This window comes from Trachurus trachurus (genome assembly GCF_905171665.1).
Source record: "Trachurus trachurus genome assembly, chromosome: 22".
Classification (NCBI taxonomy): domain Eukaryota; kingdom Metazoa; phylum Chordata; class Actinopteri; order Carangiformes; family Carangidae; genus Trachurus; species Trachurus trachurus.
Window position 1 is genome coordinate 22,474,490 of NC_139907.1, and position 24,511 is coordinate 22,499,000.

At 44.5% G+C, this 24,511-nt stretch overlaps 1 protein-coding gene across 1 annotated transcript in view; it reads left to right on the top strand.

The window, feature by feature from the left end:
• Positions 1-24,511, top strand: part of LOC311006001 (AT-rich interactive domain-containing protein 1B-like) — a gene marked incomplete at its 5' end in the record, with an annotated part of 167,819 nt that overhangs the window by 122,160 nt on the left and 21,148 nt on the right. Inside the window, 4 exons of the mRNA XM_083998603.1 lie at positions 6,501-6,587; positions 9,303-9,482; positions 19,089-19,407; positions 20,513-20,692. Coding sequence (XP_083854729.1) covers positions 6,501-6,587; positions 9,303-9,482; positions 19,089-19,407; positions 20,513-20,692 — 766 coding nt within the window. The remainder of the gene's footprint in view (positions 1-6,500; positions 6,588-9,302; positions 9,483-19,088; positions 19,408-20,512; positions 20,693-24,511) is intronic.

Below are 24,511 nucleotides of genomic sequence, written 5' to 3' on the forward strand. Positions count from 1 at the left end.
AGGGTTTGAGACAGAGAGGGAGAGAAAGCAAGGCCTGTCCAGTTTGTTAGCTCAAGGGTGCTTCCCTATGAATCTCCTCCAACCAGCTTCATATCTACTCTTGCTCTTTACATTGTCTCCCAGCCTTGCCAGTGGTTTTCCATTTTAAAAACAGAAAGAAAGAAAAACACACATTTCTGTCTCTAATTATGATAATAAGAACCACAGCAAAAACTTGTGCTCTTTTTCCACACTGAGGTCAAAGGTCAAGTGCAGATGCCTGGAAGGAACAGGAGTGATGACCTCGGATCAGACTCGTATGCAAAAAGGTAGCTGTTTTGTAAAAACAATTCCATTAAATGTTTTCCCCAACGAGAAAGAAAACCACATTTACAGGCTGCAAAATATCAGACCAGAATAGACGCTGCAGGGTCGCTCATCCAAAACTTCTATTTTTCCTCTGTTAGTGGTGAAAGTTATTATAAGAAAGCAGCGGAAAGAGGGTGGGGGAGTTGAGTTTTTATGCAAGTGTGTTTTGCAGTGAAGAGTGTGTGGAGCAGGGCAAGTTTTCTAGTCGCACCACTCCCTAAGAGGCTGTGTGGTGGGAACACTGCCTCTGGCTGTCCCTGTCCCTCTCTCTTTCTCTCATTATTTTTATCGTGCTCGCATTCTCTTATGTTCCCTCTTGTGTCTCAGGTTCCCTCGTCCCCACCCTTTCCTCCCCATCTCTGTTTGTCTCTGCAGCTTTCTTGGCTCAGAGCGTTGCTGTGGTACAGGCCTCCCACCGAGTAACAAGGCTGAGTTTTCCATCTCTGTTCCTCCCTCTTATGCATCTCCACATCTCTCCTCCAGCTCTCTTTCTCCACTTTCGTCCTCCTTTTTTTTTGGTCTTCATCCCCATCCGCTCATCAACCCCACCACCACCACCGCCGCCGCCGCCGCCACAACTCTTTCCCCACCTCCCACATGCGTCTGTCTCTGTCTCTTCTCCTCCTGATGGCTGCTCGTGTTCGAAGTGAAACAGCAAAATGCCCTCCCCACAGGCATCATATTCACAAAGCACACCGTCGGCCAAAACAGGAAAAAAGAAAAAAGAAAAAAGAAAAAGACGGCGCCTGCTTGCTGTGTTAGCCGTTTAGAGAAATCCCATTCTAACTCCGTCCGACTGGAAAGCCCTAACTGGAGCACAGTGCGCAATTATTTTCTCTCCCCAACACCTATTTTCTTGCTTTCTCTCACTCCATCGCTCTCTCTCTCTCTCCCCCACATCCCGCTCGCTGTTTTTTTTAGCTTAAGCTGCAGTTTTGCTTTACTTACAGTTGCTACTCAGTGCTGGAAGTAATGAGGATCTTGGGAGAGCGCTTGTTTTGCGAGCCACTGCAGGCCCGGCGTTCGTCCCCTATAGGGAGAGTTAACTGGCATTAGCCCCCGGCTCGGAGAGGCATTGACTCGCACCCATAGAGATCTAAACCACCATTATTGGAGCCTGCTGTTTATCTGCCTCTTTCCCCTAAAGACGCTGCAAGGAGGGGATATTACCTTGGTGTGTGTTAGTGTGTGTATTTTTTGGGTGGTGCAGGTGTGTGTGTGTGCATTTACAGCCTAAGGGTTGTATTAAGAGATGGTGCTGAAGCAGCCCTTTCTCTCTATTCTACACCAGTCTATTAGTGCTCACTGCTGTTACCTCACTTTAGCAAAAATGGCCCCCACTGCTCCAGGGGGTCTGTATGTGTATGTGTGTGTGTGTGTGTGTGTGTGTGAGAAACAGTCAGGGAGTGTGAATATGAACGTGTGTGTGTGTGTGTGTGTGTGTTTGTGGCATAGTTTGTGAATGCCGACAGTGTATCTGCACACACATTGCAAGCCGGTACGCTCGTCTGCTAATGCACACCCACACCTTCCTTTCATCAGCAATTAATAAAAGTCTTTTCACTGACTGTCTGGTTGACTTTTCATCACTGACATTACACACACACACACACACACACACACCGTAGCTTCTAAGCTTAATATTACCAGGGCCCTGAAACAAAACAGAAATGTGGCCACAAGTACTCTCCCTCGGCTTTGAACTTCCTCGGCATTTGCGTTTGAAACCCTGATGAAAAAAAGCTTCAAAGACCACACTCCCTCTCTTCAAAGGAGACTCAGGGTTGTCTCAACAATCCTTGTGGAAGAGAAATTTAAAATGTGTATTGGGTTTTTAGCAACGAGCATTATCTCCAAAAACGCAATGAACTGCCATTACTTTTGGCCCTGGCTGCCTTGTATCATGAGGAAGGAGTAGAAAATGGATGTGTTCGCTAAGTGCCTTTTTATAAAGAGGAAATTACAGTTATTTGACTCCTCAGCAGCATTCCAAAGAGCATCCACGTTCCAGATAGCTCCCTGTTTGTTCTCCATGTCGCCATGCGGCATGTCCCGTCCTTATAAAACCATCTCAGCATGATCAAAACATCGGATCTGTTCATCATTAAAGCCTAATGCTCTTTGATAGATCACTGTTAAGCACAAACATTTGCACAGGTGCACTCAGATCTATCTGGCGAATGATTTGTAACTGAAATCCAAAATAACCCAAATAATGTGAATACAAAAAAAAACTGAATTAATTCAAAATAAAAGTGTTTTCCTTCTTACAGTAGATTCTCTGAAACAACCACCCTTCCTTTCATGTGAATACGTGTTAGTGGCAGGGCTTTTAACATTTTTATCATCGTTCTATTTGTGTATGTTTTCATGTGTGTGTTCAGCTGGGCACTGGTAGAGGTGCAAATTGCAAACAGTGGTTTAATATTACCACATGTGTTAATTGTGCTGTATAGCACCCATGGCAACACCAGCGTTATGAGGGACAAGCACATACACATGAAAACATACATGATTTAAACTAAAAAAACAACAACACCCTAACCTCGTAAGTCCTTGTTACACTGCTCTCAAAATACACACACACCTTCTGACACAAAAAAATTAAATATCATGCAAACTTATGGTCACACACACCCGGACTCAAATGTTAAATTGCACACACATGCATGCTGACTAGAAGGCTGAGCTGGATGGTGGAGGCATTTCCATACCATTTATTTGTTTTACATTTTCATTCATTGCCAGATTTTTCTCTTTGGACAGGCAAAGATATACAGTCAACTCCTGCTGACATTTAGCTCTCTCACCTCTCTCCCTCTCTCTCAGCAGCACATGGAGAAGAGCTGCACGTCAAAGATTCAGCTTATGAATTATTAATGGTACAGATTAAACGTGCCAGGACTCACTGTGGAGCCTGTTTGTTTTATTTGGACGTAATTATTTAATGGCACCTTGTTAAAAATGATAGTGAGGAGAAAAGAGGAGAGGAGAGGAGGACGGAGGAGAGATGAGAAGAGGTTTTGTTTGGAAAAGTAATTGGTTGCGATATAATGACTTTGTACTCTAAGCTTCACTCGTTCATTGTAGAAAAAGAGGGAAAGAGAGGTGAAGCCTACTTCTTCTCTCATCTGTTTTTTAATTATTTCACATTGTCTTGTCTTTCTTTCCTTTCACTCTTTGTCTTTGTTTTCCTTTCCCTCCACACACACACACACACACACATGCACACACACACACACTAGTATGTCTTTGCATTAACCTCATCTCTGGTGACAATTTACATGGCTATGTGGAAAGAGTAGTGGAGCATGGAGGGCACTGTTCCCTATTTATACCTTCATAGTGGCATGCACTCTCTCTCTCTCTCTCTCACACACACACACACACACACACACACACACACACACACACACACACACACACACACACACACACACACACACACACAGTACAAGCTGCTGTCACCACCACTCTGCCATCCAAACAAACACAGTGTGACAGCGTAGCTGGTGCCTGGCATGCATCCTTGCACACACACAAATACACACACACACAAAGGCTAGCCTTTACTGTAGGGTTGGCTTTCATAGTTTAAGGGTTCAGTAAATTCCTGCTAGCACGCTTCATCCTCACTACCCATCTAAAACCGTGCTGCGGATAAATCTGTCCCTGCAGCAACAAGTGGCCATGACGCTCTCCAAGACGCTGTAGGCTGCTCCAGTCAGACAGTTCAGCACAGACAACACAGACAGCACAATGTGGTGTTGCTATACACATACAGAATCAAATGCAAACATCAGAGTCTATATCATCAGTGGCTGAATTTTCCTACATACAACTGCATACACTAGTAGCTGAAATGATATTCTTGACCATATTTTAGTTTACGTAAATTGTTCTTATCTAGTTTCTCTGTTTTTTCTACACTATGTTTATTGGTTACCTATTCAGTTAAAAACTGGATGAAGTTTGGCCGTTGTTTAGCTCAGTTGGTAGAGCAGACCCTTTGCTGTATGTCATTCCCCCTCACTCCCATTTCCTGTCTCTCTCTCAACTGTACTATCCATTAAAGGCAAAAAAGCCCCAAAATATACTTAAAAAATAAAATTATTTTAAAAAATGGATCAAGCTCCCAACACAATGTAAAGAAATCAAAGTTTCTCCCCTTATTGCTTGTATGTTAAATGCACGTACTGTATAAAACAACCCAGTAACATAAAGCATATCATACAGTAGTAACTATTGAGCATCTTGTCCTGCTGCTTTTTACTTGAGGAAAATTTTGGATCGAAGTGAAATGGAATTGTTTCGGACTTTGGTAGAGCTACTCTGTTAGGTAAAATGTATTATTTTCTGTCATTACAGCATACACACAGAAACGTAGCCAGTGTTGCTATGAGTTGCTTCAACACTCATAAAGTGACGTTTCCCCTTCCCTCCCGCCACATTGTGACAGACTAACTAATCGAATATTCTCTCTTTGAAGCCGCACCGCTGGATCTATTCATGTGTGAGGCAGGGGGTCTCAGTATGTGTGTGCGCGCGTGCGTGCATGCATGTGTTAATATTTCAGCACATATCCTATGTGCCTTTGTGCTCTTATGTGTGTTTCCTTGTGTGCTTGAGTGTTTATTTACACTTGTTTGTGCAATTACTTTAACGTCTGTGTGTGTGTGTGTGTGTGTGTGTGTGTGTGTGTGTGTGTGTGTGTGTGTGTGTGTGTGTGTGTGTGTGTGTGTGTGTGTGTGTGTGTGTGTGTGTGTGTGTGTGTGTGTGTGTGTGTGTAGGCGGCTGGGTGGATGGAAATGTTGTTTATGCAGTTTTATGCAAAGCAATTATGTTGACTTAATTGGGTTTGTTTATGTGGAGAGTGTGCCACCCCCAGTCATGTATTACTGCTATCATGGACAGACACATCACAGACACACACATGCATACACACTTCTGGAAACAGCACTTTCTCCTGCATGATTGAATAATGTGAAGTGTTTCCTCTATTAGAGCGAATTTAAATTCACAGTGAGTTTTAAGGACACTGTAGCAACAAAACTGTGCTACTACAGCACTCCAGCTGTACTTCATCCTCGATGGATGATTACTTTTGGCACATATTCCTGTTTCTATAGGAGGGCAAATCATATACTGTAATTGTAAAAAAATGCATTGACAATCACCACTGACTGTGTTCATTTGAATAACGTCAACGCTTCTTGCATATTTGGTCACGTTGCAAGTCAAATACATTATATTCAAGCACTGAATCATCCATTGAACCCACGTGAAATAGTAGAATCAGTACAAAAAAAAAGAACAAACCAGTTTTCCCCTTGTCTTTCCCTCTCCAGGTTCCAGAATCCAAATCTAAAAGGTTAATTTGCCATCGCTTTCCTTCCTCTGGGCCAAATCAATCCACCATAGTCACTGTCTGCCATTGTCCTAATCAGACCCTCAGCTCACTATTGGATTTCAATGGAACAGGCACTGCCCATAGACCTGCACAACCACCTAATCAATGATCCTCAAATGGCTGTGGTTTTCTATAGGGGATCGCTCCGGCTTTAATGCTTACACAAGGAAGTGGCACCGGGTCCAATGACTGGATATGTCCTCTGGAAGTGCATTTGTCATTTAGCTAATAGTGAATCACAAACAACTTCATGTACAGTGATTGTGCCATGTACTTGGCATGTCTGTAAATACTGAATTTGGCATCAAACCATGACTCGGCACTGAAGAAAAAAAAGCCAGCGCAGCCTCTGTCAAAGTAAAAACTAACGCTTAATACTGAAACATGCTCATTGTCTTTCTGTTGTCAATCAAAAGGCAGGGAACTTTTTGAACCAGGTAACTTTTGTACCTTTGAAATCAATGTAGAGAGAGACAAAAGTCGCCTTTCAGGGCTTTATTGTTACAACAATTCCTGCAGTTTCATTCAATTTTGAAGCCAGGCAGATAGGACGCAAATATAAATCCATTTTGTATTGCATTTGTCATGCAAATAATGGAATTCAATTCATGCAAAACATTTTTTTTCTTTTAATGTGACAGCTTTTGTTACAAAGACAGAATTGCACCATTGTAACCCTAAAATGGGTCGGTGCCACGTGTTTGTCTGAATCCTCGAGTCCTGACTTCACGTTGTTCTGCAGGTTCCAACATGGCCCCACAGAACTCTGGGAATGGACCAGACGGAGCCCACCCGCCAATCACCCGCTCACCTATGGCTCAGGAGAGAGGTAAGTGTGTCTGTGTGTGTGATGTTCGACCTTGCCGGGCGGGAGAACAGTGGAGATTATGTTGTGTGTGTAAATACATATAGAAGACAGAAGAGAGAGAGCCTCTGTTTGTACAACATGAATAATTAAAATAGTTTGTCCACTTACAAAATCAAAAGGAAAGCTTTGTTTTCTTAGTGAGGAGATTAGAGACGGTAACAAAGGAAAAACTTAAAGACTTTAAGCATGAGGCTTCAGCACAGACATGTAAACAATTTGACTAGCTTGATGCAACATTTTCAGTTTGTAAGACCAGACTGTTCCAGAAACAGTTCTCAGGCGAGTAATAACACTCACTTCACACTTTTCAACTTGCTCTGCAATCTTGACACCACTTATGTGTGCTAAAAACTTTTTTTTTTTTTTTTGAATACACACAGGATAAGAGTTGCTGTAGTTTTAACTTGAGCGCAGGTGCACACAAACACACGCGCTCACACATAAACATGGTCTAAGCATTATTCCTCGCAGGTCATGGGAAAACCAGGCTTTGGTAAAAAAACATTCCAGTAAACATACACTCAACTGATCGTGGACTTTGTTCAAGTCAGAAATTGTGTTCTTTTGATAGCACCACTTCAGTTTTGACCACAACTTGTTGTCAAAGGCTTTAAAAACACAAACGCTAACCCACAAGCCTCATGCGCCGACCAAAACGGGAACGTTTCCAGCAATTATTGCCACTTCTCAACTATCTCTAAAAACGGTAGAATTGGCTGTTTAAAAAATAAATAAATAAATGAATCAGCATCCACACAACATTGCAAAAAAAAGCTGAAAGACGGGGATGTAATCTTAATGGAACGACTGTGATGCTCCCTCTCTATCACCCACCAAAGAGCAGTTAAGTCAGAGAGAGACAGAGGGAGTGGATGGATGAAGACAAAGAGAGAGAGAAAGTGAGGCGCTGTAAAAGGTTATTTCCCAACATGATGAAATCAAGCTGCAGATTTAATGCTGCTCTCTAATGCCTGTAAACCTCCAACCCTCCCCTGCCCAGTCCAGGAAAACACAGTGCTGGTTAACAGGATGGGCTGTTGTTTTTGCTGTATTTCTATCTAGGATTACCCCCCCCCCCCATCCCAAACACACACGTCCCACTTTGCTCAAGTGCCTGCCTCCCTAAGAGCCTCTCTCCACTCTTCATTTCCATAAATCCGCTGAATGCCCCCCCCCCCCCCTTTTCTCTCGCGTGCTCGCCTGTTGTTGTTGTTGTCCAGCTGAGAGCTTCGTTCGCGTTGCTTGAAAGAGAGGAAGGATTCTGTGCATGTGTGTGTCTGTGTGTGTAAAGAGGCAGAGGGAACAAAGCAGAGAGAGAAATCCTTGAATGTGTTATTTGCTTTTTTAGCACTGTCTGCAAAATGTTCCTCTCCCCATCCATTTTCCAGGCAATTTAAAGTGCGGTATTACACACTGTATTTTTTTCTCCTCCTCTCCCAGAATCCCCTTACCCTAATGGAAGCAAAACATTACAATAATGTCCTCGCTCCTTAAACCCAGCACTCGCAGCCTAAGCACTTTCAGGCCCCAATCGCTCTTTCCCTCTGCTGCACTGTCTTTCCCTCCCACTCACCCTTTCTCTCTCTCTCTGCCTCTCTTTCTGTCTTGGCCTCTGTCTCTTTCCCACACACAAACACACACTTACATAGAGCTTTTATTGCTCTCTGTCTCTGTTATCTACCCCCCCACACACACTCAGAAGCACAAATACGTACATGCATGTGTACCCACATTGCATTTTTAAACTTCTATCTCCTTCCTCTCCCCTCGCAATTTCTCTTGCTCTCCGTGCAGAAACAAGGAATTATACAAGTGTCAACTTGTACTTTCCAACCCCGTCGTTTCCCTAAACACCAAACTCACGAAAGAGTCAGCCTGTGCACGCTCAACTCAATAAAGCGGATAGCTATCAAAGTTTACACTCGAGCAGACCCAATCCATTTACACCTAATCTGCTCCACTGAATCCCCCCAACTCACACACAGACACACATCCACACCCACACACGCTTTCCTTTTTTTTTCCTCAATGGCCATCCAGCGACCTTTCCCCATTCGTGGTGGATTGGGAGACCTTTCTGTGGGTTTAAAAAAAAACGAACGGGGTGGTTTGAAAGAGCGAAGCCCAGGCGAGGATCGCTCCAAATGTCAATTTGAATGGTGGAGGCGAGTTTGGGCCTGAGAGGCTTTGACACATCTATTGACAGAACGGCTTAGAATAACATAGTAGCCATGGTCAAATCACTGGTTTATTCTGTGGAGAGTAGAGAGGGCTTTTTTTTTTCCAAGCGTACCAATTCTTTGGCACATAGACTCTGTTTTGGAGCAACATACATCTTTCAGTCCAGAAATACACTTGACCTGTACTTTTGGAAGTGATAAAGTTCATTACATCCTGCGTGTGTGTGTGTTTGTTTGTGCTCAGGGTTTATTTTACATGTCAGCCTGTCCATTTAGTGTGTGTTTTGTGAAACACCTGGTCCATGCTATGTTACCGATGTGTATCTATGAGTAACCAGAGCGAGATAAAAGATTAGAGCTTTCAAAAGGAAGGGTCTCTTTACACGAGGAAACTGAATAGATATCCTGATATGTTGAGCCAGAGAACGATCACATCTACCCACACTCAGCCCCTTTTTCAAGTGTTAACATAGCTTGTTTATTTGTGATTTCTCAGGATTCATGTCCAACATGCAGAGGAACCAGGCTGGCTCTCAGTTTGCTTCTCCTCAATCCGGACCCTCCATGTCCCCGCACCCCTCACCTGGGGGCCCACTGTATCCCGGGATGGGTCCCTACTCCCAGAGCGGTCCCTCAGGCCCTTACGGACCTCAAGGATCTCAGTATGGACACCAAGGTTGGAGCCTGTGTTCTTGGTTTAAACTTGTTTTTCATGGCAATATTACACTTTAAGGAGTAGAATTTTCTGGAAGATCGGCCCATTGATTAACCATGCATTGAAAAAGCACACAGAGCAAGGTTATCTGTACATCTCTGGGAGGCTAGTGGCTCCAGCACTTCACATTAATGATCCAGGTGCAACAGAAGGGAGCAGAGCAAAAAACATCTTTACCTCTTTACAGACTGTTAAAGAAAATACACTTTACTTGAAGTATCGTCATAAAAGCGGCATGACATGACAACGTTATGACATTGGCATAGTGTTTATGACTGTGTCATGCCACTCTTATGACGATTTGTTCAAATAAAGAGTTACTGAAAATATATATGAGCCCAGTGATGTTGAGAACTACTCTGCTGCCATATTAACTACTAACAAGCTAGCAAGATAGAAACATGCTAGCACAAGATAGTAGCTCTCCTTGCTTCTTTTTGGTTATAACACATTACAGTATTTCATTCAATTAGGAGATTTATTAAAGAGGTAAAAATGCTCATAGTTTAATAAATGTCTGTAAATACTAGATGGATCAACTCTGCTGATAAGCCACAATATTCTTCAGTTTTGGACTGTGTGGCCGTCTATTCCCTCAATTAGAAACACTGCTGAGAAGCCTCGTCGGTCAACAGCACAAAGTTTACCAAAGTTAACCCACACATGAATGTTATGATGATGTTGTTTACTGAAATGCTATCTTAGAGCACCTGAGCCAATAATCTACTGAGCAGTCCATGGCTGATCTAGGGCTCTAACTTTGTCAGTCCATGCCGTTCCTTCAAGGGGGAAAGTGTCATTATCTTAGTGCTCTCATAATAAACTAAGTCCATGGAGCATAAGATAGAAAACAACTGTCACTTTTGTCATATTTGGAGGATATAGCTTTCAAGCCACAGTTTAAAAAATACTATTCACAACCAAAAGCAGAGAGAATTTGATTTCCCACAAGCTGTCAAGTTTTCATATGAATTATTAATCATGAAAACCAATAACAGGTTTTGTATTGACTTCCTCTGTTGACTTTTTACCTGACTCCAGATTTGTGGAGCGGCTTCTGCCCTCTGACTGGGTAATATTGAAGCGATGAATAACTTGTGTATCATTCATTCAGCGAGGTTATGGAGAAGTTTGACCTCCTATGGGGAAAGTCACATTAGTCTTTTTTGATGAATGTAGGCCCCCATCCAGCCGTCACACTGGGCCTTGACATCAGCGCCACCGGTTTCAAAGAGAGTCTGCTAATGAGAAATACAAAAAAGACTCATTTTGAAAGGCATATCCATCTTCTGGTTCAGTCTGTAGATCTGTATGTCTACAACTCATACACACAGATCCCTTCTCCCTCCGTCCTGTGCGGTGGGTCTCACTGCAGTGCATTAAAATCCGGGATTTCTGAGGGTGTGACGCTGAGAATATTCATGAGACACTTGAACCCTGGACGGACCTCTTGACTCCCCTCATGATAAGATTATGAGGTAGCTCCAGACAGACATGTCAGTCTGACACGTTGTGAGGTTTGTCCACTGAATGATGATGTTCAATCCTGTAATCAGACTCAGTGTTTTTATGAGAGACTCACAGAAAAGGGGGCCAGTGTTTTTAAAGTCTTATTCTTCCCCTTTTCCACCAAAAACAACCTGGTGCTAGTTCGGTGCCGGTACCAGTGCCAGTGCCAGTGCCAGTGCTTAGCTGGTTTAAATCATGTGCCTCCAAAGAACGAATTTGCCCTTCAACTGACAAGGAGCCAAGTCACAGCCAGGCTTCCCATGCAGGGGCTGCTCCTGTCTTTGCAACCCTTCTCAACGGGCCTCAATATTGAAACCCGGTCCAAACCACTGGTGTGAAGGCCGAACCCGATGCAGCCTGTCTCACCAGCATTAATTCTCAGCCTGAAGCTGGCCAAAAAAAGAAAAAAAGCTGTCTTTGCCATAACCACAGCACAGCGACTACGTTTTGACAGCGAAATGTTTTGATTCTCAAATGAACATTAGCCATTGTTGTTTGCCACAGCCAGTAGCTCGGCTACTTAGCTTCAACTGTGCATGCATTGAGTTGCAGGTAAACAAAAAAAAAGATAATACAGTATATACGTCTATGTATATCTTTGTGGTGGTCCTGTTGGTCAGGTAACCCCGCTCCCCAGCCCCTGGTGTAATCAGTTCTTGGTTGTAGACCAGCAAGGAGTTGGTACTTCTCTGGAACCAGTTTTGAGAGCCAGGAGCCGGTGCTTTGGTGGTCGAAAAGCAAAGAACAAGTCAGGCTCTGGCTCTGAACTGGCACTGGCTCCAGCTCGGTGGAAAAGGGGCATTATAAAGACAATAAAGACCCTGCTCAGGCATGAGATAACTGTGGAGAATTGCTAAATCTCCTACAAATATGTTGTATACTTCTGTAAATTTGGTGTTGTTACAGATAAGAGCAGTCTCTCACTTTCCCTACAGTAATTCCTGCATCCAGTGCTGAAAATAGGGTCTTCAGAAATAGTAATGGCATCTTATGTGTGACTGACACTCTAAAGTCTTAAAAGTGTCTTCCCAGTACAGTAAATGTCTTCTAATGAGACACTTACTGGGTTTGACACGTTGCAGTTCATCAGTTTTTCATGTACTGACAGAGATTCATATTTAGCCTCTCCTGCTTGTTCAACCAAAAGGCACAATATGAAGACAAGTCCTTCAACATCTGTAATGCCACAGATTGATTCTAAAACTTTCAAAAACAAAAGTGGCTCAAGAGTTTGAAAATATATACAGTAGATTCACATTTTAATATGTGTGTGAATGATTTGAAAAGTGTTAAAGTCCTCAGTCTGATGAATGTGGGAACAATGTATCCATATTTATCTGTCCCTGAATAATAATATCTATCTATGTGATGTACTATTTGGTAAATCAGTCAAATCAACCATCAATCTGAGCTTCTTTTCTGATTCTCAATGGAAATAAAATGGGGAAAAAAAATCTTGGAAATAACAAGTAACAGATTTCAGGAAATTTGGGGGGGAAAAAACTTTGGACGGCTCTCTATAATTAAGCATTCTTCGCTCGCTTGTTTTCTCCAACGTACGACTCCAGGCCATCCAACAAACGTTGACATCTGCTGTTGTACTTCGTTTTTCCGCCTTTGGCAACACACCAGACGAAACATTATGGTATTTTTTGGTAAATGTGTGTTTTAATGTGTCACCTTGATAAATGCGCCCATCCGTGCGTGTGTTTTCCCAAAACCACGGCCTCTCCCTCGCATTTGTTAATGTTGATTAATAGCCCTAATGCATTTGGTATTTGGGCTCCATTCTCCACCCACTCTTATCTCTTAATGTGACTTTGGCTGGGCTGACAGCCCAATAAGCAGAGAGAAAAAGAGAACTAAAGTAAGCAGAGAGCGACAGTAAGGCAGACTAGTCTGGAAGAGGCTCTGGAGGCAGATGAGAGTGAAATCTCACTCGGATGACAGAAGAGATGTTCTCACCAGAAACAGAAAGATCAGCTCAGGAATGCTGTCCTCCCATCACATACACAGTACACACTAGACTGTATATGTATCTATACTCTCATTTAAATGTAATACACTTGCACCTCACCTGCGTCCGTCCTGCATTAGACTGTTTAATATGTATTCAGAAAACAGCTCGGGGACTATCAAAAAACTAGCTCTCATGTGGCTGCATTTGTATTTGCACACACTGTTGCCAAGAGCGTGACACACAAAAATATGGATTCTTTTCTCCTTCCCTCATCTGTCATTTTTCTCTCCTACTCACATTCCTAATTTTAACCTAATCTAATCTTACTTTAACCCTTAACCCTCCCACGTTAGAAAAAAAATACACAATGGCCAGCACTGGTGGGAAGAAGGACACAAAATACAACCCAGTGAGCCCAATTGTTGTTTGGTTACATGCTGCACAGCACAGCAGTAGAACTGTGAAATAGGATTTTGTGTTACTCAAATCACATCTCAATAATATCAAGGTAAAATAAAGGATTAATATTTTATTAATTCTATTCACCTTTTGGCGACCTGTAGTTTTTTAGCCATGTCAACACAGTGGTCTTATTGAAATAAATAAGACTGTGTTTAGTTCTTTAGCGTGAATTTTTCTTGTGTGTCTGTGTGTTTTTGACGACATGTGTTCCTCTTTTATACAGTCAGGCACTTCTCAGTCAAAAATATGAAAACATTCCCAATACAGCACTGCAAATCCCAGCAATCTCCAGTGCAGGAAACCATTCATATGGAGTAGAGGTCAGAGCCAAGGCCCCAGCTCTTAGAGGGCCCATCAGAGGCCTTTGTAAGCTGAACAGGGCAGACAGCTGCTGGTCATTGTTCTTAATGACAGCTCCATCTGCTCCCCTTTCCTCTTCCTAGTGCACTAACAAATTAGCCAGCCATTAGCCAGCACAGAAATTCACTCCAAGTTCCTGAACTCTGGTCTGTGTTTTTCTTGGCTCGTCTGCGCTGGGAGAACCCAGCTCTTGGGGCTTGTACTTGAGTTTGTTTGTGCATGTGTTATGTGTGTGTGTTTGTGGTTTGTTACTCAAAATTTTCAGTAACAAAGCTCGCCACACACACCAACACTAAGGGTTTGTCGCTCACCAAAGAACAAAAAAGCTGTCTGGTCTTGTGTAACTTGAAAGACTGCAGCAGTGCTCATTTATCAGAGCCAAGGAACTGTACTGCAACTTGTGTAAGCTACTAAGTAAACCCTATCCCACCATGTGTATGGTGATGCATGAGACTGAAGCAGGATATGGGCCTTCTACAAACAATACTGAAATATGCAGTAGTTATTTCTCAGACTTTGGATTAGATAAGCCTGTTTCCTTCTTTGAGATTGATGTCCAGTTAAACTGTGCCAGAGATTTTCACTTTTAGCATTTTCTCACTGTCTGAATGAGTCTTCCAGTGAGCAGCCTGCCCAGTGTTTCCAAAAAAGTATTAAAGCTGCTAAATGTTTATGGCTGTCCTTTGAAAGCCCTCTTTATCCAGAGTTAAACTGATCTCATACAGTGTGTTGATATCGGGCTCTCCTCAGGACTTAAATGACTCCAACAGCTGTTTTCAAGACATGCACTCGGACATGGTGCGGAGCCAGCGTGTGAATGCACAGACAGGCGGTGGGAGGGAGGAGGATATCATGCCATTACAGGAAAGAGATTTGGAGTCTGTCTCGGATCTGTTCTCTCTCCCACCCATCGCATGGTTCAGCCCCCCCTCCCTCCCACCCCCCCTGAGGGGTTAAGCACTCTGCTGGTAATGACCATGCTTCAGACAGCACTTTTAAGTCTTGGTGCCTTGCTGCAGCCAACGTGTAATTCGGCCAGAAGAAAAAAAAAAAAAAACATGACTCAAGCCAGCATCTGGGGGAGAGAGTTGGGAGTTTTTTTTTTTTTTTTTTTTTTTTGGAGGAAATTGACAGTGTGTGGTGGTGGAGCCCCAAGGCGCACCCCGGCCCTGCTTAGGCTCAGACACCCTGCCGTGGAAGGTGCTGAGGTGGATGGGAGAGGATGTGGAGGCCTCGGGCAACAGAGGATGCTGAAAAAAACTATCCATCCCAGCAAGTCATGCATGGATACTGAGTCTTAAAACTGTATAAAGCAAATGAAGAAAGTTTCCCGTACAGGATCTCAATTGACAGATTTATTTTGGACTGTAGTGTGAACTGCTCTGCTTCATTTCCAGATATTTCAGCTATTAAAAACAGATATAGCTGAGTCAGAGTAAAATAATATTAAACTTCTTACTACTATATGACACACTGATCAGCATTAAAAGGGAAAAACGAAGGGCATAGTGTCTTATAGCATCCATTCTAATATTAATTTAAATGAACAGCTTCTCTCTTACTTTCTGTCACAAACAAAACCAAACTATATTCTCCTAACAACAACCACATCTGATTTAAAAAAAAAAAATCCCAAACATTTGTTTTTGTGTGTTCAGCCACATCTGGACATGGACAGTCTACCCGTGTTCCTGTCCTTGGTAGCTCAAACATGCGGCCATGTAATCTGCGTTCCACTGCTCATTGATGGGGCTCACAGCTCTGGAGGGCACGTTGGTGCACCTTCATACCTCGCTCCACCGTATAGCCGGGAGAATGGCTGCCTCGGCTGTTAGCATCGGACAGTCCGGTCTGCTGAGGAAGCAGTAGACGGTAATCTGCTCGGTCACACTCGAGCTCTCCCGCGGGAATGCAGGGATTAAACCAGGCGCAGGATACGGCGTGCACCGAATGCGTGACCGTGCCGGGAATTTCCATGTAATTGTGAACGAAGCACCATGAGCTCTCCTTCTCCTCCCCTCCATTGCGCTATAAATACCATCAAGACTCCCCAAAGGCAAAGAGTGCCTGAGAAGCAGGCAGGAAACCAAGACTGAGCCACAAGGACGCAAGGCAGGACATATAAGAAATGACATCCTCCTTGTCCTCTTTTCCTCTAGTCCCTCCTTGATTGGCTTCCAGAGTAGTAGGACGGAGTAGCATGCAAAGTAGGTGCAGTGCATGACACACTTCTGTGCACATACAGAATGTGCTAACATAAACTAAGAGAGCACATTTGTTTTTCCTGGCCTGTTTGAATACCAGGACATTGTATTTCTTAGCACATACAGTGTGTTTTCTAAAATAGGAAATTCTTTATTAGGAGTAAAATAGATAAGACAACACAAGCAAACAAACAAAAACAAAAAGGGGTTGTGCAATAAAATAAAAGGGAGAAATAAAACTCATACAGGTGGAGAAGAGCTGTCATGACTGATCCTGTGTCTGACAGACATTCAGAAAACTGATAGGACTTGCCCTGCAGTAAATTATCATTGTTTTTGATAATATAACTACTGTGACTAACATTGAGGCCTCCAGATTTCTCCAAATTGCTCATACTCACTCCCATGACTTCCACATTGGCTTTTACAGTGACAGCGCTCTTGTCTCTGATGTCTATAAACACTTTGTAGTTTATATTCCCAGCTCAGCTCTGTGAATATAACACCACATGGAGTCCTCAGAGTATATTTGAATGTCAAAACAAACACACCCAACATAGCACCATTAGTATGTTTTCATTTGCTCTATGTTAAGTTTGTTCATCACATGTAGTTGTCTGATTTTGTCTTTGACCTCTGCAGTGATCCAGTGTCTGATGTAATCTGAATGACACTTAAAGAGCTTTAGAAAGCATGAATGGCCTCTTATGAAAACACGTAGAGTTTTATGGTTGAGCTCTCAGTCATTTTAAAAAGTGGGTTAGTGCACTATCTGTCCTTGAAGAAGTGCTCTGGCACACCACCAATCCTTCAGGAAGTGAATCATTCTTGTCAGGATGGAGCAAGACTCTCATAGGAAAGCTTAGCATTAACTCAGTCCCACAGCTACTCTGTCTTTCCTTTGTCAGTTGAGGCGAACATAGCCCACAACTAGAGCATTTTCAATCGTAGTACATCAAGTGTTCTCTCAATGCAGCTTGGTAGCATCATGATACTTATTTTTAAAAACACAATCCTCTTTAGGTAGATTAGCCCCCCCTCCTCCTCCTCCTCTAGGAGAGCAGGGAGCAACCTCATGGAAACTTCCAGACACTCACTCCCACTTTTTGGGTCATTTGGCCTGTTCGCTAAAGACGGAAAAAAAAAAAAAGATTACAGATTGTCCAAACGGGACTGTGTGATATAAACAACTCCCTGGGAGGTGTGCTGGAACCTCGGTCTGTCACAGGGGCCAAAAATCACAAAGTGTCCGCCCAGGCTATTGAGAATGTATGGCAGGCAGCCATGACACGGGGCTCAACAGCTGTCCAGAGAGGCTGAGAGAGGTCGCTGACTGGGGCCTTGTTCATCTGCCGCGGACCGTCCACCCGGGGCGAGAGAGGGAAGGAGGCTGCGGAGGAACCATTCCCAGGATTTTCCACAGCTTTCTAGACAGTCGCCTCCCGAGTGGGAGAAACGAGGAGATGTGTCTCTCACTAGGTTGCGAGGGTCTCCGAAGTATTATATATGCATTTACACAGACAAGCAGATGGACACACGCACACATACACACACATGTACTGTGCACCATACGTATCCTCCTGTGTTCGTTAGCAGACATCCTTTCATTCCTGAACGCTTCCCTATTATAGCCCCAAAACCCTTGACAGGTGTCAGCCGTACTCAGCTCACCGACTCACCAAAGCCTCCCCAGAAATAATCCGCTTCTTCTTTTCCCATCTCCCACAGTAGATTTCATCACAATTTCTGGACAAATTCAACCGGAGCTGCTGACTTTTATGGGAAAGACTTTTATTTTGATTCAATATAAATCCTATCTCGGGGCTTGGGGGGAGAGTGGGGGGAGAGGGGGGCAGGAGTTTGTCCTCCCCCTTCTTTTCTGTCTTGTCTGACTCTGTCTTCCTCTCTTTCCGCCCCCACCCTCTGTTGCTTCCTCCTGCTCTCTCCCTCCGTCGGACTCGGCAGGCTTATGTCATGTGGAAAGTGTCTTCACCGAAGCAGCTCGAGGACACTGAGAAGCCATTTCCATTTTCGGAGTGTTTTTTTTTTTTTTCACCCCCATGTGGAATATTGTCATTCAACTTTCCCTCGTTTGAGCGTGCGGAAAAGCCTTCAGGTTTTAAAGGGACTTGATCCCCTTTTCCAGACATATTCTCAGAGGATTAAGCAGTGAGGCCCAACTAAAGCACCCTTAATCAAATCAAAATAAATAGCCCCCTTCACAATGGAGGATGCCACATTTTCCATTTCTATTTGGCAGGGGATTTGTCCCAGGGAGGGAATATCACAGTGGAAAAGGCCCATTGCCTGTAGAAGCAACACAATGCGATGTGCTCTGTGTGTGTGTGTGTGTTTGTGTGTGGGTGCGTACTGCACTTACATATACAGTAGGTGTGCGTCAGTGTGCCTGTATGTATGTATGTACATGTTGTTTTTGACAGCGCGGTGATTTTCTCTTTCAGCTCTTACTGCAGCTGGTGTTGGAGCCGAGCGGGGGTTTTAGAGCCAAAATGGAGGGGTTTAAGTGTGCCTTAGGAAAGCTTCTGGCATCACGGCCGTGTGGCACTCCAGGGCAGCAAGAAAGCATTTACTGCAGATTAGAGCTCCTCTCAAGTGTTTCACAAAGTCAGCCTTAAGCCTGGCAATTGTTCCCAGGGCCATCCAGCAACCTGCAGCTGTGTAAAATGTCACCAGAAACACACCCCTGATACTTTTTTCCCCTGCATCCTCTGGAGGTTGCAGGGGTCGTGAATCTGAAAATTTATTCTGCAATTAACATTCCTCGTTTTCTTCCTATTATTTCCTTGACGGATGGAATAGTTGTGAGTGTCACTGTTGTAGATTTAAAGGTATCAGCTGGAAAAAAAATTCAATAAACACTCCATTTCTCTCAAATGAAGTCATTCACAGCAGCCATTTGGTGTCAGTCTTCTGAGCAATCTATCAAATCCAAGTGGGAACTTAAATGTCTCAAGTGAAGTGACAACATCCCATGTTTTACCTTCTGAGTGACACAGTAAATGCAATACTTGTATTTTTCAACAATTTGAGCCATTTTTCATCTTCTTCCAGGTAACTACCCTCGGCCCTCTAACTACAGCGGCACAGTCAGCACCGGCTACAGCGGCCCCGGCCCCGGCATGACTAACAGTCTGGGAATGAATGCGAGCAGCCCCATGCACGGCCAGGGCCCCGGCCAGCCCATACCGGTTGGACGTAACCACGGGCCAGGTAACCAGAACAGGGTGTACCCGCCCATGGCTCCCAGCTCCCCCAGCATGCCACAGCCAGCTGGGCCAGGAATGGGCCCTCCTTTACTGGGTAGCTCCAACCGCAAGACCCAGGAGGCAGCAGCTGGCATGCAAGGATCTGCCAACTCCACACACAATAGGTAAGAGCATCACGAGGACTCAGGAGGCCTGGTTTCTTTTAGAAATGTGGAAGATTAACAGAAAAAAACTGTCATTTTTTGTTTTATATCTCCTCATCTATGAGTGTGTATAATCATTTGTGACTGTATATGTCATTCCACATTTTATTTTTCATGTAGAAGCAAACCTGATCTTGACAAAGACAAAAAAAAAAACAGGAATGGTGTTGAACTGTTTTACGGTGCCACTGCCACAGAAATGGCCCAAATTCTTTTGTGTTACTTCACCTGGAAATAGTTGTATGCTAAAATTAGGGGGCAGCAGGCTTTTTCTTTTGGTACATCAGTTGCTATCTGGTGAATGACTTCTCTCTGCAGGTCGTCTGTGGGGAGGTGTGCTGAAAAGCACCACATAGAGTTTCTGTGCCACAGAGTTTGTCTTTTTTTTCCTCTCTCATCCAAGAGGCTTTTCAGATGTGCAGGCAAGAGTTCATTCTCAGAGGTTCCACACTTCTATGAGCCATTTGCGGAACCAACCCTATTTTCACACATCTCATAAAGTGCCTGACATTTTGATAGCTGGCACTATACACCAAGTGCCATTTGTTGCAGAAAGAGAGATATTGGCTGGTGAGAGGACTATGGGTTGAATACCTCTCTGTCGAAATATAAAAAGAAGAGAAAGCAAGCTTTAACTTAAAAAAAAAAAAACACAGCAGAGACGCAGGTGACACCAAGCACCTAAACGCAAATACAAAGCACTCCGACGATCATGGTATATGAGTTAAGGGATATTATTTTTCCATCATGGTCGGAGCTTTGTATATGGTAGTGTTTGTTGCGTTGGAGACCGGGGCTGTTGTGGGATTGCGTGGGCAGTAAACTTCTCGTGAACCCTTCCAGGGGGAACTTTTGAAAACATGGCCGTCTTCAGAGAGGAAGGGTGGATTACTTCTCTCTCTCTCTCTCTCTCTGGTCGGTGCGGGTTTTTGCCAGAGAGTGTATCGCGGGCCGCAGTTTCACCGGCGTTTGCGATGATGCGTGAGCCGGACTGACGGCTTGGTTGAAGTCTGTGATGAAATGTCTCATTTTTGTCGGGCGGCGTCTTGTCGATGCCGATCTGCAGGCGCCCTCCGTACGCGAGGTCCCCGGCGCAGGTGCAGCAGCCGCCCCACCACGCCCCCGCCTCCACCCACTGGCCTGCACCCCACCCCGCCTCCACCCGTCCACCACCTTCTCCTCCTCCTCCTCCCACCAGACCTCACCACCCATCCATCCTGCCACCCTCACACTCACAGCACCATAGGTAGGTCCACCCCCCCCCCACCCCCCTCACCCCACATCCTGTGTGTTAAGTGAGTGTGTTGTGTGTGTGTGTTACATGACAAAACCAAGTGTGATGTTTCTCACAAGAGTCATTCATCATTGCTGTCAGCGTAATTGCCATAATCACCTTCATCATCTTCATCATCGCCGTGGTCATCATCATCATCTCCGACATGAGTCACTTTAATGGCAGCAAGTGAGCACATATAGTCATACGCATTGTGTCAACATTTGATCATGGGAGGGGGGGGGGGGGGGGGGGGGGGGGGGGCTGACAGTGTGTATGATTAATTAAGTGGTGTCGGTGGGGGGCAGCACTGTTCACACAGACACACACCCAGCTATGCAAACACTGGCTGGGCCATTAAGAGATGGCCAGGCTGTCAATAAAAAGTGGCATGGCATGATCCCCTCTGCTGGGACCAATCAGGTTGCCTGTCAGTCTCCTCCTCACATCCACCAAGACACCAGGGAGGTGTCACTCACTGCTCAGGCTCTCTCTCTCTCTCTCTCTCTCCCCCCCAAATCTCTCTTTACCAATTTGTCCAAAGTGTGTGTTTATATCTTCATCTACTTTTCTGTTTGTACAGCGATCCATTTTGATTCACTATTGACTGTGAATGTATCCGCAGCGCCCCCCCCCCCCCCCCTCCCCCGTCTGTGTTTGCTGTTTTATCTCCATCTTTGGGATTAAGCAGCCATTAATGTGTTGTTGTTTTTAACAAGATCGCATTTTAGCTTTTTCTATTGATTTTCTGTTAGAAATCTGTCTTTTCTTTCTCTCTTTAGTCTCGGTGCTTGTTGCTGCGCATGCTAACTTCCAAATTGCTTCTGTGTTTATTCAAAACAAAGGATGCACTGGAGGAAAAACCCGACAGACACCGGGTATTCACAACAACAAAAGACTTTTATAAGCTAGCAGGTGTAAAAAAGTCTGCCGACAGGGTGAGACTATTTGTTTCCAAAGCGGATTAGTATTCACAAATCTGAATCATTCGTCTTATGTCTCCCTTTGTCTTTATTTATTCTTCATTGATAATAACGTGTTTTTTTCTGTTTTGTTTTTTTGTCTTCTGGCGAGCGGGCAAGACAAATGTTTGGTTAATGGACACTTTTGCAGAGTTACTCCAGTTTCTTTGCTGCTTGTCTCACCCTCACTGTTATTCTTGTCTGCTGTCGCTCATTCCACCTTTTTCATCCCACCCCGTCTGTTTCTGTTCTCTCTCCTCCCACCTGTTTCACTCTTTTTACCAACTCTCCCAACTGTATCGCCCTCTCAGTCTCTGTGCAGCTCTGTTATCCTACCCAGACTGTTTTATCTCCCTCAGTCTTTCTTCCTCCCAATTTGCTTTTTGTTCTCCGCTGTCTCCAGCACAGCCTTGTTATGTTTTTCTTCCTCAGATCCCACTTTAGAACATCTGAGGGAGATCAGGAGAAAATTGGCCTCCGAAAACCTGCAGTTAAAGGCTCCAGTGCCCCGTTTGCTCTCCAGATCTCAGCACAACATTGTGAAACATTCAGCCCTAGTTCCTCTCTGTCTGTGAAACAAGTTGTTAGTCGTAGCACATGTCTAGTTTCGCTCTTTGATGCATCAACCCTGGGTGAACTGGCAGAGACACCCGCTCCCGACCCCCTAAATCAGGGGCTAGTTATACAGCAACTTTGTCATTGGCTGGCCTCCTCCTCTGTTCTCTTTTCTATTCACACTTCCCTCCGCTGCCGCTTCCCCACCAACAATCCTTCTAAATTTCCACCCCTCATCCCTCATATCCATCCTCCCCTGACTCACGCACACCCTCACACACTAGTAAACACACTCTGGCTTCATTACCGTGAGTGAAAAGAATGCCGAACGAACAGAGGAGGGCCACTTCTGGTATCCCATGGCTGCAGGCGAGGGTCGTGATTAAATCTTCATAAAGTGTGGTGAGAGTGTTTTTTTTTTTGGTTTTTTTTCCCCTCGAGCCCCCTCACAGTTTCTCCTTCACTGGCCAACTACAATCTGAAACAAACGTCCCACTTACATCGGTTAATCAGTTTGATTGGCGGTGGAGGGGAAGTGGTGTTGAGAGTTTATGGAACACAGAAAAGAATCCAGTGGCTCAACTAAAAGTTGAAGTAGAAGAACATTGCACTTAAATCATTTTGTAATCTAGGAATTTAAACTCCCGCTGCTGTCATTACTGCAGCTAACAGGAAGTTAAAGTGCAAATGTCACCTCATTTCACAAACAGATTCTGGTCAATTAAAAAGTCAGGTAGGTTCACAGTCAGTTTGATGAGAAGTAGTCGGCTGCCAGTTGTCAGTGTGATGAACCGCAGCCTAGAAAGTCTGACATGTGATGTTGGAACAGCACGGACCATGTCAAGCCTGTCAGTGTGGAGGAGTTACAAGTTAGTTTGGAAGAAAGGTGTGGTAGAAAATCTTTTAGCAGCTGGGGATTGATGTTTGGGAATTTTTGGAGAAGAGAAGAGAACAGAAAGTATTAAAAGGTATAAGCTTTTCTTGGCAGCAGCTTCTGAGGACAGAATTGGCTTTGCAAATGACTTTCCAGCGCTGCCGGCGACACTCTACAAGAAGTTCCCGGAGCTATAGGAACGGGCTCTGTCGAAAAAATAAGCACTTAGTACAAGAAGAGCAAAGCTTGGGAAAAAAAAAGGAGCCGTAAATCAAAGGGAAATTGAAGGGAGAAAAATGTTGGAAGAGGGAAGAAGAGAGGAGAGGAGAGTGCTCCCAGGCAAATCCTCGCCAAATAATTCATTTCTGACCTCCTTAGTAAGTAAATTTGCTAAATAAATAAGAGCAGCGCTTGAATGTCAAGAACGGGGGATGCTGCCTGTGGCGCTTTGTCGCTCGCAGTCTTGGCAGTGCTGCGGAGCGCTCTGCTTTCATTAGATGGGCAAAATAAATGGCTTCTCCTCCATCCATCCTGAGCTGTTTGATGTTTGAGAAGGAGGGGAGGGAGAAGGGAAGAGTAGCTTTTCTCTGGATTTAATATGTTAAAAGCTGTCCTTTTATTTTTTTGTGGGGGGCTTATTCTCGTCTCCCCTCTGTCTGTATGTGTGTGTGTGTTTGTGTGTGTGGTGAGTTGAGTCAGGAGTTTGGAGGAGCTATGAGCCCAAGCTGCCCTGAGAACAGATTGGGTCCATATATAATTCATGGCCTCCAGCCGATCCACTCCATCCTTCCATCCAGCAGCCTCTCTCTGGCTCTTTTTCTCTCACTTTCTTCTCCACACTTACACACACACACACACACACACACAAAGCAAGAGGGATCGATAGGGAGGGCCGCTCAGCCGTCACACACTCCTGCGGTCCCAGCGCTTCTGCTGTCTGGTCCAGTTAGCGGCGCTGGGAGGCATCAGCGCGGCCTGTCACCACGAATGAAGGACAAAGGCGCTGCCACTTCTAGAGAGACACCGTCAGCTGGTTGGCTGGCACCTCGTAACCATGGCATCCCCTTGGCAACAGCGCCCACCCCGCGCATGAACACAAGGACACGCTCAAGCACACACACACACACACACACACACACACACACACACACTCTGCCCACGGTGTGAAAGTGGCCTTCTCTGATGCCCTTCACACATGTGGACTGAATAGAAAGAGAGGAGAGATGGCTCTGTGTGTGTGTGTGCATGTGTGTGTGTGCGTGTGCGTGTGTGTGTGTGCGTGTGTGTGCAAAATTAGAGAGAAAACAAAAACAAGGGGGAGTGTGAAGGACAGGTTACAGGATGGAGCATTTAAATAGAATGAATAGAAAAACAATAGAAAAGCATTTCTACAGTGTATTT